Genomic DNA, 15142 nt, shown 5'->3' on the forward strand with positions numbered 1-15142 from the left:
TTATATAATTAAACTTATAATTTAAACCCTGGTAGTGATAAAGGTTAAGAAAAAGAATTCAAATTTTATTCCAAAAAATAATATTTCAAAAAAATTAGGATGTAAAAGTAAAAAATAGAACAAGAACAAAGATGAGAGTTTTAGTAGAATAAGGAAAGCCACATGAAGCAATTAGCAACCAAGCAAAATCTAAAGAAAGAAGACGTATTGAGTTTGGATACTAGTTTCTAACCTTTCTGTCGACAATACATAACCAAAAAAGTACACAACAAAGACCGTTTACTCCTACATTGGTTTCGTAGACAAGTATTGATCCAAGTACTCACTTACGCTACATCAAGTAACTCGCTTTTCCTGCTTTCAGATTATCTCGAGCTTTTGCTTGTGAGCAAGCCAATTAGTCCGAAATTCGGACAAACGCCATAGAAACATTGCCTGATTCTTGGTGGACCTAATCTCTCAAGTGTCTCATACACTTCCATATGGAAGATTGCATAGCTCAGACTCAATAGGGCCTGAAAAATCGTAATGTCATTCTTGTTCAGACATACTAGTGTTCCCAGATTCTGATAAAGCAGCATGGCGTCCCAAGAGAACAAGGTCAAGAAGCTTCCTCCTCGCATCGTAAACAGGATTTGGATCAATCAAACGTCCTCTTTCATAAGCCTCTCTGAGAAAGACAGTGTGTCTTTTCCCTTTAGTTGACACATAAAACATGCCCGGGTGATCCAAGAACAAATCTCTTATGTTCAAATCAATCCCAAAACATTTTCTGAAATGGCTGATCTTTTCTACCTCCACCATCTTCTCTACAGTCAGATTCAGGAACTCGTGAGCAATCGCAACCGCTCTTTTCTCTATTCCCATCACACCGGATCTACTCTTCTTCTTACCAACCATGTCCTCGTATGGCCCTACGTAAGGCAGCCTCTGCCATTCCTTAACTTTAGCCTTAAATGTCTTGCTCAGTCTCATTCCTGGTGGGTAACTATGTTTGAAACTAAACTGAATCTCGGTTCTATCGACACTGCAATCCTCCTTAGAACACTCAACCACCCTCCATTTCTCAACCGCGGCCTCAAATTCCAGTCTTTTCTCTTCTTCCTGAACCAGCTCTAAGATATGGGTGTTGGATTCATGACCATCACTAAGCTTAAAAAGATGAGGGTTCTTTGAGATCACAGAGTCCTCAAAATCATCTGGGAGCCCAAGTTCTCTCCAAACCTTAAAAACCGCACGAAGCGGAATGGACTTTGATATGGACATAGACAAGAGCCTAACCAACCGGTCAACAACAAGAGACAAAGTAGCAGTGATAGCCAAAGCCTCTTGGCGAGAAATCTCCATGGCTACATCAGTTAACCTGCAAAAGGGCTCAGCTTTCACAGGATCATACAAGACATGAAAGATGTGAGGATACTTTCGCAGGAAAGAAGCAGCGCCACGATTAAGGTGGAGCTTCTGGGAGAGCCTGGAGAGAAACTCAATGGATAGAGAGGGAGGATCAGCTGTTGGATTGGCGAGGGTAAGGTCTTGTATGGCAATGACCTTGAGAAGGTTCTTGTATTTGTCCATGAGCTTCTCGAAAACAGGGTCTCTTGATCTGGAAGCTACATATTGAGCAGACGTAGTCGTTGATCGGACATTGATGATGGAGCCACCACATGGGTGAACCAGAAGTGATCTCATGAGGAGGAACCTCATAGTATCTCAAAGAGTATATGGAGCTATTTTGAGTTTCCGCGTTCCACAACGTCGCTGTATATACCCACACTCTCTGCGGAATTATATCGAACACCTAACAGGCATTAAGGGAAAAAACGAAATTAAAAAATGAAGTAGAAGAATTATATGGACCTTTGTATTTTCATGTCCAAGACCAAAACACATCTATAAGCGAATCAATTACCGCTATAAAATTTATTTAAACTAATAAAACACATACAATAATAGTTTAGCCTAGTAAATAATTATACTAGTTTGATATCATAAACTTTTGGTATGAGAGGATAAATGCTGTCAAATATAAAGTTTTATAAAACAAAATATTTTAATGTTATGGATAAGTTTTTGACTTACAAAGAATTAAAATGGTATGATGCGATTTCTATAATTAGTGTCAAAGCATCTAATAACAATAACCATTCAAGTTCTTAGTGTTTAAAATCAAAAGTTTAAACACTAATTGATACTCATTTTACATATTAATCTAATACTTGTATTGGAAGTTTTGCCATTATCTATTAATTATATGTAATTTACTTTTTGGGACGGAAAAAGGAAATTGTGGATTGGTTAAAAAGAGAGTAAAAGCACCATATAGTAGCAAAAAGTAAAAGATAACTACAAGAATTTCCTAACTCCTAACGAAAATTAAAAAAGAAGAAGATAATTTCTAAATTAAATTTAACAGAAATTAAATTAACAAATAAAATTATAATCAGAGAGAATATAAACCGTCATGATCAACACCGCGTTAAAATTAATTGGAGAGCAAGCTATTAGCTTAAGCTATGTATCTTTAATTAATTAGAAAAAATCCGAGAAAAAAGGAAACTCAGGTACACGAATTTATTTAAGAAAAGGATAAATACTCTCTTTTTTTTTATAAAGAACCCTAATGCTCTCACACAATCAATCAAACCAAAAAGACTTCTCGTATTCATGCCTCTCCCTCCTAAGAAAAGAACCCTAATTTTTATTATCTGCAGAAATCATCATCATGAACGAGATTCATCAACCGCTGGCGAGGAGAGTATGGAGAAGCAACGTCGATGAAGAGATGGCTCGTATGGCCGAATGTCTCAAGCGATTCCCACTCATCGCTTTCGATACAGAGTACCCTGGCATTATTTTCCGCACTTATTTCGATTCCTCTAGCGACGAATGTTACAGAGCCATGAAAGGTAATGTCGAGAACACCAAGCTGATCCAGTGTGGTTTCACTCTTTTCAACGCCAAGGGAGAGATCGGTGGTGTTTGGGAGATTAACTTCTCCAATTTCGGCGACCCATCAGACACACGCAACGAGCTTTCCATCGAATTCTTGAGGAGGCATGGTTTGGATTTGCAGAAGATTAGAGACGAAGGAGTTGATATGTTCGGCTACGGGTTTTTCCCTAAGCTTATGACTGTGTTTCGTTCTCAGAAACACGTTGAGTTCGTCACTTTCCAAGGAGCTTACGATTTCGCTTACTTCTTGAGTATCCTCAATCATGGCAAGCTACCAGAGACTCACGGCGAGTTTGCAACAGAGGTTGTCAAAGTGTTCGGTCAAGTTTACGACACCAAGGTCATGGCTGGATTCTGTGAAGGACTAGGTGAACACCTCGGGTTAAGCAAACTAGCCCAGCTACTTCAGATCACTCGTGTGGGAAGAGCACATCACGCTGGTTCAGACAGCTTAATGACTGCACTTGTCTTCATCAAGCTTAAACATGTCTATGAAGATTCCAGATTTGCTAGAGGATTGATCTATGGAATTGGGAAAAGCAACCTCGTTGCCGCCCCTGCCCCTGCGCCTGTGCCAGAGCCGACTCTTCCTTTGATGTGCCAGCAGAATGTAGCTTCATATCCTGTGTTCCACAATGGATATGTCCAGAACTATGAGCAGCCTCAGCTTGTCTCCTACGATCCTTCAGGTGCCCCATGGGCGTTCTGTAATGCTACCGGTACGTATGTGCAGCTTACTCATCTACCTGCAAGCACTTTTGCATACCCGTCTCAGACGCCATCTGCTACTGTTGATTATCTTGGACCAGTTCCTAATTATTACAACAATAATGCTTGCTACGTAGTTGAGTAGATTGAGATTTCCCCAGCTTTAGGATGATTAGATGCTTCTGAGCTTTTTTCTTTTTTTTTTCTTTTTCTTTTCTGGCTTTTGGTAGTAGTAATGAAGATTTTATTTTTATATATTTATGGATTGTTTACATGGCTTCACTTTGAGTAATGCCTGTCTACAATCTGTGATATATAAAAGACCAAACTATTTTACATAAAAGACCAAACTTTCTTCATGATTTGATATTTTTCTTTTCCACACAAACTGCTATATCACACACAATGTTTACCGTATCTATATATGGTTTCAGAACGATGAACCCTCAAAGCTTTGGAATTACTATTCTCAGAATCCCATCCCTGTTTCAAACGCAATAATAAATTGGATGTTAGTGCTCTTTATAAAACTTGCTAAATTCTATCTAAACTAATTCAAGCTAATGACTGACTGGCACTAAGATGTAAAATTGGATTCTAAAACGACTACTTTTTAGGTGTGCACTACTAGCTAAAACCTACAGGCAGAATCTATCATATGAACTCTAGGATTGAAAGATTTAAGGAGAATAGTTGTTTGATCATACGGTTAGATTGTTAGTAAGTATAGCTTCTACTTACATAAATTCAGCGGAAACATTATCCTTGTTCACATTGCTGGGGAGTGGCCAGGAAACTTTGAATGGTCCTTGTAGTATTTCTTGCTTATGATATCCAAGGATCGAAGCTTTGGTGCCTGCATCAACTTTTTGACAGATAGATGTGCGTCTACCTGTCACAGTCAAGCTGCAGCAGAACGGTAAGTACCTTTGTTACACAATGCATTTTTACTGTGTGAGTAATGGGAACAGATTGAAAAAAGATGTGTATCAGCAGGATTACTTTGTGTTGTCAACCTCCACTCTTATATCATTGATACTGGCTCCTGGTAGCTCTATTGCCACAACATAGCTGTGTGTCGATTCAGCAACATTCGATCTGGGAGACCAAACAGTACCTGCAAAAGGAAAAAAACTTCTTTAAGTAAGTTCTCATGTTCATTTGTACGGATTTGTTTGAAGTACGGATGCTAGTTTCTGTAGATCAAGGCTGGTGAGAAACCACCTTTAGTAGTTATACCTAGTAATATTTGTGTGTTTGTAAACTACAGAAATCATTAAGTTCTCTAAGAAAAGTATCAGGTTATAATAGGACTAGAAAAGTAGTGTTATTGGAGTGGAATACACCTATATTTGTATTCGTACCTAAATTGGCTAACTTAGGAAGATCAAGCTTAGGCCTTTCCTTTTGCAGATTTGGTGATAAAGAAGGAAAAAAGATGTCCTCTTTTGCAGGCTTAGAAAAGTGTGGTGCAGCGTACGCAGGTGAAGAAGAATCGAAGCCAGTTGTTTTGGTAGCAGAAAACTTGGTAGATGCAGCAGCATCATGTGGTATGGTCCTCTGCAAAAAACATTTTGAATCAATTCTCTTTTACAGAAGTATAGATGAGAAGAGAAACTTTGAAAAATAATAATAAGAAATTAATGGTACCTCATTAGTCGAAGCCTGTCTCATAAAAAAACCTTGTGCAGAAGATGCTTGCCGAGCAAAATACAGCCTGTTGTCACCCCTTCTAACGACAGTGTTCTTCAAATTCATACCTAAGTTCTGAATCATCATCACAAGTGACAGAAGAGGTTAATGGTGTGGGCATATTTACATTACAGTACAGATATGACTTTGTTAACTAAGTGTAGTTAGACAGTAAGTGACCAGAGAAGAAGGAGGAGGGACTTCAAAACATAATAAAAAACTTATGGTACCTCAAGGACATCATCGGGTGAAGCTGGCCTCATAAAAAAGCCCTGTTCAGATGATGCTTGCCGGGCAAAAGAGATTTTGTTGTCACACCTTTGGATGACAGTGTTCAAACTGCTGCTGCAGTTCTGAGGCATAACACAAATAAGAGATCCATTAGACCAAAATAAAGGAATCAGTGAACCAACCTATTTGAGGCAGAGTCAAGTATAAAAAAACACATCCATAAGCATGATATGACTTTCAATAATTGAACAGTTTGAGCTTTCCATTGCAACACCCTTAAACGAAATCAAGGTTTAAGCCAAAATGAATCAGACTAACTGTTCTTGTACTTGGTCGATCTGCTCCAATTTTGCAAGTAAATCCACATCGAGATTCGAGATCGGTCAAGGGATCAGAAAAACTATCTAACCAAGTTAAGAAACCATAGGAGAACGAAATACAGAAAGTCTAATTCGAAAACCGTCGGATCCTTGGGGTCTAGGCTTGCAGATAAGGAAACGAGAGACAAAAAGAGAAGGGGAATACCAAGGGGACGAGAGATGCGGTGGAGGCGGAATCGTAACTGGTTGCCGGGAAGTGAGCGGCGAAGGCAGCGAGCCTGCGTCGAGCGGTGATAGATTCATGCTCCATCTCTGATTGATTCGATCGGTGAAGAAATAGAGAAAAGGACGAGCGAGTGATTGCAGTGACACAGGAGGAAGTAGGATCGATGAAACAAATGAGTGGCTTTAACTTCGCGCGCTGGATTCGAAAATATCTGCTTGAAGATTAAAAGATATTTTCTTCCGGAAACGGACAAGAAATGACAACGACTCGTTTTTATTGGAAAACATTTTTCTTTTTTGGTTCAATATTTTTTTTGTCAAAACGCGAACTCCATTAAAAATGAAAATTATTAATTCTTGTGAAAACAAATATAATCTGTGTAAAGGTAAATGCAAGTTGCATTGCAGACTCCGAGCGGTAATGATTTCGTAAAAATTCACCAAACTCCAACAACCTGCGGTTGCGACTCCAAAATCAATCTATCTTCAAACACACACACAAAGTTCCTGCAGCTTCGATCAGATCCAACGAGCCGATTCTTCTCTCTTTGTAGGTCTCTTTCTTCCATTCTGGCGAAATTTTGATTTTCCCTATCTGTATTATGCTGATTTCATAGTCCGCGTTCGTTAGCTTTGAATCTATGAATTTTGAGCTCACTCCCGATCCAGATTGATTGCGAGGAGTTCTCTTTTCGTTGTTGCGTTACTTTTTTTGAGCTCAGAATCATTGAGCTTTTCCTGATTTGGATTACATCTGATTTCGTGAAACTCAGATTCATTCGAATAGATTTCCTTCTTTTTACGTGTTTGCTTTTTCTAGGTTCCAATAGTGACGTATTAATCTCTTCTTGAAGCGGCCCTGTTAAAGAATGGTTTATGTATTCAATTTCTTCTGTCGGTGAACTCTTTTGGTTCTTATCAGATTAAATGTAGCTTCCTTTCATTCGGTTTGAATCTTTGCATCGGCGTATTAGAGAAGCTTGCCTTTATTGAAATGTGGCTCTTGTGTGATTGTTTGCTTTGCTTTCCACTTTCTCCAGAGGAATTTCTCACAGAAATACTTGACTTACTTGAGCTTGTGTTTGTGATTCTAGGTCAAGTAGTTCCAGAGAACTGCATTGCATATTCACCAACATCTTAGGTTCCTAATTCAATTAGCCCACTGGGATATGCCAGAGAGAATTGGACACTGTACCATTTGAACATATGCGTATGGGTCAAATATAAAACTTTCTTCCTTGAAATTCCGAGGCAAGAGAGCTGTCCATTACAGGGGTACTCGTGTTTTTTTAAATACCTGTTGAGTAAAGAAAGGCTGGATTACTAGATTGCATGCTTTGTCACAGTTGTCTGTGAATGGAAGCCGAAAAGGTTTGCTGGTGAGTTCAGATTATTGATGGAGCAAAGAGTGCAGCTCCGTGTTGGTACAATGGAAACCATATCCAATGAGGGAGATGTAGATAGAGAACAGGTTTTAGAGACTTTTGGTATTGAAAATGAGACCGGGAAGGAGACAAACGGCTCCAGAAGTTTTGATGTTGGTTACAGTTCCGGTGATACCCTTGAAACATTGCCTAAAGCGTCAAAAGTAGATATCTCTCCTGCTGACGTGCTTAAAACACTCTTCTTTATACTTGTATGGTACACTTTCAGCACATTTCTGACTCTGTAAGTATGTCTTTGCGACTAACATTTTCTTTTTCTTCTTTTAATTCCATACAACTAGCATTTAATTTACTTGCTTATTTTCTAGGTACAACAAAACTCTCTTAGGAGATGATTTAGGGAAATTTCCTGCTCCCTTATTAATGAATACCATTCACTTTTCTATTCAAGCTGTTTTATCAAAGATGATAACATGGTATTGGTCGGGGAGATTTCAGCCTGATGTTACCATATCATGGAGAGACTATTTCGTTAGAGGTAAACTAACAAAACCAGGGCATTCCTTTAGCCATTACTTTCTACTTTATTCTCACTACATAGTACTGAGAACTTTCTGCAATTTATGCAATGCAATTATCATCTACAGTATTTAGTGAGGACGAGAGGGGAAGATTTAGTGTGTTTTTTCTGTTTCAGTTTTTCGAAAGTTGAATATATTATATTTCCATAAACTGATTACCCACATGGCCTGTCCTTTCGCAGTTGTACCAACAGCGCTTGGAACTGCTATGGATATAAACCTAAGTAACGAGTCACTTGTCTTCATATCGGTTACATTTGCAACAATGGTTAGTTATTTTATATACTATGGTAGGTCTATGCAACTTCTTTGGAATTTGCGGGTGAAACAAGGTGAGACTTGTCTAATGATATGCATGTGTTTTTTCCACTTGCAGTGCAAATCTGCAGCCCCAATATTTCTTCTTCTGTTTGCTTTTGCCTTCAGGTGCTTTATACATAACGATTAATTGTTTATTTTATCCTGATTTGTGCTTTACAATTTTTTGTACTCCATGTGTTATCCTGACACAATATTTCGCTGGTTAGGCTGGAGTCTCCAAGCCTGAAACTTTTTGGCATTATTTCAGTGATCTCAGCAGGAGTGTTGTTAACAGGTATGTTTTTCTTTGTCATTTATATTGCTTTGTACTCCGTTGTTCCTGGACCTGTTTGCTACAAAATCTATCTAGAAGTTTTTAGTTGAATTTTTTTTCCTAAATCAAAGCCATTAAACTTGTTATTTTCTCACCATCAGTTGCAAAGGAGACAGAATTTGAGTTTTGGGGTTTCGTTTTTGTCATGCTTGCTGCTGTCATGTCTGGTTTCCGCTGGTGTATGACGCAAGTTCTTTTGCAGGTATATTCTTTAACTCAGTTTTTAATTTCTGTTAAACCATACATTGGATCTTTATATATTAACTCTTTACCTTTACTTTTTGTGGTTTTTGTCTTCCGATGTTTTGCTCCATTCTGACGACAACATGATGTGTAGAAAGAAACATTTGGTGGGTTCTGCTCTTGGTGTTTTCAAATCTATAATTGTCTTTCTTAGTTTCTTATAAGTCACAAGACCTAGAAATAAATTTATACTTGTTTTTGTTTTGTTTATCTAGGACTGAAAAATCCATTCATATTCATGAGCTGTGTGGCACCAGTGATGGCTATAGCGACTGGTCTTCTTTCTCTCCTTCTGGATCCATGGAGTGAATTTAGAGACAACAAATACTTTGATAGTGGAGCACATTTTGCTCGAACTTGTTTTTTGATGCTTTTTGGCGGAGCACTGGCTTTTTGTATGGTGAGCATTTACTAAACAATTTACAAACCTTATGTAAGAGTGAACTTGTTTTGATAGGTGGAGGTTGAAGCATCTTATGAAACTCTAGTTTCGTATGTGATCAGTCTTCCATGCTCACTATTTAATATTTTCTTTCAGGTTTTGACAGAGTATGTCCTTGTTTCCGTAACTAGTGCTGTAACCGTCACAATAGCGGGAGTTGTCAAAGAGGCTGTCACCATAGTGGTATGTCCTATATTCATAAACTTTTTGGAATATCTAACTGATGAGGTCTAGCTTGTAAGTTCTACTTTCCTCGTATTCTTAAGCTAGAAAGTCTGAACTATATTTGATTGAAACCTTGCGGTGATGTTCTAGACAAGGGACTGATATCTTAAGATGGTGAGATTATATTGGTCATATGCCATATAAATAGACACACCTGTTTGGAGTTTGCTTTCTAGAATGGATTATGAGTTCATGTCTGGCCTCTTAATAGACATACTCGATAAAACAGAACTAGTGTCTTTAGAACTGGCTTCTCATTCACTATAGAATTTGCTTAAACTACATGTCCCTGCCTCCAGAAGAATTTTGTATCAGTGCTGCTGCTGATATATTTGGGGATGTAAAATCTTCATTGTGTTGTTCTTTGACTCTGTGCAAAACAGGTTGCAGTGTTTTACTTCCATGACGAATTTACGTGGCTGAAAGGTGTGGGTCTGATGATCATTATGGTTGGTGTCAGTTTGTTCAACTGGTACAAGTAAGTAACTCTTGCTTGTTTAAACATCTAATATGCTGAGAAATGAATACAATGTCAAATTTGTATATTGGAACCGAACGGTGTATGCTTTTGATGTCTTGTCAGATATGATAAACTACAAAAGGGGCACAAAACAGAGGAAGAGAAGCAGTTACAAGCTCCAAGTCAGACTGGAAAATATGTGATTCTTGATGAGATGGATGATCAAGAAAATAGTCCCTAAGAATTATTTTTGATACATTCACATGATATGGTAAACCCCCTTTTAGGCTGGTACATCCGTAATGTGGAAGCATGTGGACCTTCCTTGAGAAAAAGACTATAACATACTTTTAAGGCAGATGAATTGGAAACTTTGATGTTTCCCTGCCTTACAAAAATGATAGAAGAACATAACCATTTCAACAAATTTTAAAGGGAAAAAGTTAGTAGTGGCTGCAAATTTGGTCCAATTTCACATGTCTTTTGTACCCATGTTATTGAGAGTGTCGTCTCTGTTATCATCTTCTGAAGAAATTGAATAACAGAGTCTAACATTATAATGTAGAACTACAAGATGGAATGATCAGATTACATATAAGCTTATTTGTATAAAACTGAGACTAACACTAAACCCCATAAGAGAGGAAGTATGAATTGGAAAGAATAATATAATGAGAGAAACAAAAATTGGATCAAATGTGGCATCCACAACAGAGGTAGAAGAAGCAGAGCGTGGAAACGAGAACGAAAGCTTCAACTACATACATGACCTTGTAAACTACTCCGTCTACTATCTCTGTCAGCATTATTATCTCAACTCGCTTCCACTTCGCCGACGAAGACGAAGACGAAGACGACGTTGAAAACAGATTCCTTAATCGCTGCCATGTCTGTGTTTCTTTAGCCGTCACTTGTTCCTCCTCTTGTTGCAGCTTCTTCTTCTTCAGCGACGCCCACTTCTTCATAACTCCCATTGTCTACCTCTCTCTCTCTCTCTCTCTACTACAGAGTCATGTCACGGTGCAGCATTCTTATACTGTGTGGAGAAGAGACGGGGCAATTTTGTGAATAGGTCAGAGAAGGAGAGGGTACTATTGCCAAATGTGACTAAGAAAGGAATGAGATGCCCTTTAACCTTTTTCTTCGGGAAAGTAAAGTATAGCTGGCGAGAGGTGTGGAACCGTGGAAGGTGAGCAGGGTTATTTTCGGTATTACAATAAGATTTTTTTTTGTTTTATAAAAGCAGTCCAGCAGTTTCGCTTTTTTCCAGATAGATCCACTAACGGTCGTTTCTCTCACATTGCTACTACAAATGTCACACTTTTTATGAAATATTAATATATGGAACATATATTAATTCATGTAATGATGTAGTGTCGTAAGGAATTGTTTTTTTGTTGATGCAGAACAGCTTGTCAAATTTAGTTCTGAGATAATGAAAGGGAACCTAGTAATTGTCTCTATCAACATTCTGTAACATTACAAAGAGAGCCGTTCTTTTGAGCAATCATGCTTTTTTTTTTTTTTTTTTTTTTTCCACTTGAGCAATCATGCTTTTACCTTTTTTAAAAGATCAATCGAGAGTTATGTAAATTACATCGTACATTTTCTTTGTTATATACATGTGTAGTTTTGTGTAGAAATAATATATTATATCTTTTCAATTTTATAATGTTGGACTAAAGATTTAGATTTGACAAGACCGTAACAGTTTCATGTCACTGTGGACTTATGTGTAGACTATTTTTTTACTGAATTCTATATAGTACTTTGATTTTACAATCAACTAGATTATAAAGCACAGACATTAATATTTTGTATAAATTAAATTGTATACTTTATTTGAATTATATAAAAAATAGTATAGTATAAAAGTGATGCCATAATATTTTTCAATGTTTTTACTATTTGGATATAATGCTGCATTGGATTGACTTTGTTTAAAAATGTTATTTTTATAATAAATATAACATATGTAGTTTTAAGTAAATGTATAAAATTTGTATACAAGTTGTTTTGGTAAGAAACATGTTTCCTTTGTATTAGAGGATCTAATTTTTGGCCTAACTTAAAATTAGTCTATGTATACTATTTTGATTACATTTGTGGACCTAATTGGGCCCTATATTAGATTATCTTTGATAGGGCTGACGAAAAAACGGACCCGATAACCAACCCAATACCCGAACCAAAAAACCAGGTTAGAGCAGGTTAGAATTTTAGGAAATTTCCTTATTGGGTAGAGTTTTAGTAAACCCGTGGATATCCGATTGGTCCAGAAATTACCCGTTATCCAAAAAGGTACTCAAAAACCGAAACATTAATTTAATATCCAAAATATTAATTATATTTAATCGTAATATAATCTAATTATCTAAGATTATAATTATAAATCTAAATATGTCAATTAATTTTGGACCTAAATATCCAAAACAACTAAACTATTCAAAAATTATTTGTTATGTTTGTCAAAATTTAGTAAAATATATTCAAATATAATTAAATTTATTAAAACTTAAAATTTAAAAGTTTTTTTGGTTTGAAGACCCGCTATCTAAATACAAAATACCGTTTCTATTTTTTTGGGTATTTTTAGGGCCTGAAACTTTTTATCAAAACTGACCCGAATCCAACTGGACCCGACCCGAACCAGAACCGAATATTTAGAATTATTCTATTGGGTAGTAAATCATATACCCATTAATCCCAAACCCGAATGGTTCTACCCGAACTCGAATAGATTACTCATATGCCCAGCCCTATTCTCTGATTTAATTATCTAAAAACTCCCAAAAAAACATATGTTTTGCTGACTACTTTTTATTCGAAAAATTTTACATCCTCTTCTGCCAAAATCATTTCATAAGACATCCCAAAACCCTTGGAATAATGATTCCATGAATGAAAAATCCTAATTTGAATATACCAAAAAGTTTTGAAAGGTTTTAAGTTTTTGATAGGTGTGTATGTGGGAAGGTATAGACATCGTGATGATAATCTGCTTATTTATAATTTTAACCTGCAGTATATCGCAGATAGGCTTATATTTTAGTTAAACTAAAAACTTTTATTGTAAAGATGATTATAAATATATGATATTATTTTATTTGATTTTAAATGTATAGTAAACTGCGAGTTGTATATATTTTGTTGATATTATTTACATTGTTTAGTGTTTAAAATTATACACTTGTATTTTAAGTGTTAATTTTAGAGTTTCACCTGTAGTATACCATCTTGTATTAATATCGATCTAAACCCGTCCATTCTAGAATTTTCCAGCTTGTATTAAAAATTGAATCACATCATACACATAAAAAAAACTAATATGTTATGAATTATTGTAGTATATAAGATTATAAATTTTCAAAATAATATGTATGAAATTGAATATAAATATTCAAATTATGACCCAATACTCAGTAGAAAGTTTTTTTAAATCTATTTTTGACCCGTTATAATATTTTTTCATGTATTGAACAGTTTCTATTTGTTTTTAAAAATTCAAATTATGGCATATGCGAAAAAACTCTAATTATGTTTTTATAACGATGATATTATTTTTTCGCAAAAATAGAATCATATAAAGATGAGAGGTGAACTATAATAATTCCCAAAAAAATTAATATGATAATTAAGATATCAAATCTAATTTGTTGATTTTAATTGGTTACTTTTTTGGAAATTTATAATGTATTTCGTTTTTTAATTAAATTTAATTAATTAAATTAGTATTTGACTTTTTAATTCTTAAGGGAATGAATTAATTTATTATTTAAAATTTTATTTCTAATGACATACTTATGTAATTACTTACAAAAAATAAGGTTATATTTAAAATGTATTTCCCAAATAATATAGTAGGATTTTAGATTTTATAAGAAGATGTTAAACCGTTATTCTTGCGAGTAAAACAGAAGAGGCCGAACTAAAGATTTTTTTAACGTTGACGCAGCTTATCAAGTTTCTATACTCTCCGACAAAATTGGTATTTAAGAGGAAATATATTTAAAAATAAAAAAAAATCAAGTAGATCTTGTATGATCTGATTCTGATCTAATATCTACGGCTACCAGCACAACGACAACCATATATCTTGACTCTTTCACCACTTAGTTTTGTAACTTGTATTGCCCCGACGCATGGACACATATGTATATATATGATCATGAGTTTTTATATCGCCATGCTCATTCGTTTGATTGTAAAGTTACGGGGATATGATATTACTAGTAGGGGATACGATAATATTCCAACTATTATTAACTTAATGTTTTACGTCAATTAGTCACGCCGTACGCAATAATAATAATAATAATAAGTTGAAGTAGCTGGAAACAAACAATAAAAAGGTTGAGAAGAAGTCAAAGTAGCTGGAAACAAAATCTGACCGTTAAGAAAGTTGATTTGTCCAGATAATGATAATTGGTTAAGCCTGCCAAGGGACTCATTAGAATAGTTTAGTGTTATCATCACACGTTATTTTTTCTTTCGTTTTGAAGTATTCTTGAGAATCCAGTTCAGAATCCTAGACCAATTGCCAAAAAAAAAAAGAGATGTAAAACTGTGAAAATGGAATGTAAGGGTACAAATATGAAATGTCAACTATGCAAAATGTGGAACTGTTCAGAACAGGTTTGTATATCGTTTTAAGCAAGGAATGATATGATGTGAAATAGTTACGTTGTTGTTACATTCATAAACTAATGGGTCGGGAATTTATACTTGATACTCTCATGTGCCTCCAAGTTCTTTATGCCGATACCTAATACGAATAACACGAAGGCCCATTAGCTCAGTTGGTTAGAGCGTCGTGCTAATAACGCGAAGGTCGCAGGTTCGAAACCTGCATGGGCCATATGTCTTCTTACCTTTTTTTTTTATTACCTTAATCTTAAGAACCCATGGGCCAGTAGGTGGCCCAACTAAGAGTTGCTGATTTCCGTGTCGTTGTGTAAACATAATAGTGTCACGTTGTTAATTAGTAAAAACGTAAAACGTCATGTAGTCTAGATTCCCTATAGCCGTTGCGTAGCCGTCCCAA

The 15142-nt window shown here is 35.8% G+C and overlaps 5 protein-coding genes, 2 long non-coding RNA genes and 1 other non-coding gene across 11 annotated transcripts; 4 read left to right on the forward strand and 4 right to left on the reverse strand.

The window, feature by feature from the left end:
* Positions 1-99: 99 nt before the first annotated feature.
* On the reverse strand, positions 100-2008 carry AT1G06440 (Ubiquitin carboxyl-terminal hydrolase family protein). The gene has a single exon (NM_100524.4). It carries the CDS (start codon positions 1702-1704, stop codon positions 532-534), a length of 1173 nt encoding a protein of 390 aa, NP_172132.1. The 5' UTR covers positions 1705-2008; the 3' UTR covers positions 100-531.
* Positions 2009-2638: 630 nt separating this feature from the next.
* AT1G06450 (Polynucleotidyl transferase, ribonuclease H-like superfamily protein) lies at positions 2639-4018 on the forward strand. Its single transcript, NM_100525.3, has one exon. The coding sequence runs from the start codon at positions 2723-2725 to the stop codon at positions 3803-3805; it is 1083 nt and encodes a 360-aa protein (NP_172133.1). The 5' UTR covers positions 2639-2722; the 3' UTR covers positions 3806-4018.
* Positions 2818-3738, reverse strand: AT1G04463. Its single transcript, NR_138720.1, has one exon. It is a non-coding gene; the product is annotated as an other RNA (long non-coding RNA).
* On the reverse strand, positions 3886-6455 carry ACD32.1 (alpha-crystallin domain 32.1). The gene is made up of 7 exons (NM_100526.5): positions 6109-6455; positions 5583-5705; positions 5311-5427; positions 5025-5220; positions 4663-4777; positions 4402-4566; positions 3886-4143 (listed from the first exon to the last, which is right to left on the reverse strand). Exons 1-7 carry the CDS (start codon positions 6211-6213, stop codon positions 4107-4109), a joined length of 858 nt encoding a protein of 285 aa, NP_172134.1. The 5' UTR covers positions 6214-6455; the 3' UTR covers positions 3886-4106.
* AT1G04467 lies at positions 5660-6131 on the forward strand. Its single transcript, NR_138721.1, has one exon. It is a non-coding gene; the product is annotated as an other RNA (long non-coding RNA).
* Position 6456: 1 nt separating the features above from the next.
* On the forward strand, positions 6457-11325 carry AT1G06470 (Nucleotide/sugar transporter family protein). Of its 4 annotated transcripts, none has more exons than NM_001331631.1 (13): positions 6528-6682; positions 7223-7403; positions 7475-7796; positions 7882-8051; positions 8277-8362; positions 8471-8520; positions 8622-8689; positions 8830-8930; positions 9066-9078; positions 9187-9371; positions 9510-9596; positions 10022-10116; positions 10222-11076. In NM_001331631.1, the coding sequence occupies exons 3-13, from the start codon at positions 7525-7527 to the stop codon at positions 10337-10339; spliced, it is 1245 nt and encodes a 414-aa protein (NP_001321854.1). In that variant the 5' UTR covers positions 6528-6682; positions 7223-7403; positions 7475-7524; the 3' UTR covers positions 10340-11076. The 4 variants fall into 4 exon arrangements, with proteins under 4 accessions (NP_973772.1, NP_001318934.1, NP_001321854.1 ...); NM_100527.3 differs by having other exon boundaries at positions 7223-7379; positions 10222-10566; NM_202043.3 differs by having other exon boundaries at positions 6457-6682; positions 7223-7796; positions 10222-11325.
* On the reverse strand, positions 10633-11206 carry AT1G06475 (uncharacterized protein). The gene has a single exon (NM_202044.2). The coding sequence runs from the start codon at positions 11070-11072 to the stop codon at positions 10791-10793; it is 282 nt and encodes a 93-aa protein (NP_973773.1). The 5' UTR covers positions 11073-11206; the 3' UTR covers positions 10633-10790.
* Positions 11326-14882: 3557 nt separating the features above from the next.
* On the forward strand, positions 14883-14956 carry AT1G06480. Its single transcript has one exon. It is a non-coding gene; the product is annotated as a tRNA-Ile (tRNA).
* The last annotated feature ends 186 nt before the right edge of the window (positions 14957-15142 follow it).

The sequence above is a fragment of the Arabidopsis thaliana genome, assembly GCF_000001735.4.
Source record: "Arabidopsis thaliana chromosome 1 sequence".
NCBI classification, from domain to species: Eukaryota; Viridiplantae; Streptophyta; class Magnoliopsida; order Brassicales; family Brassicaceae; genus Arabidopsis; species Arabidopsis thaliana.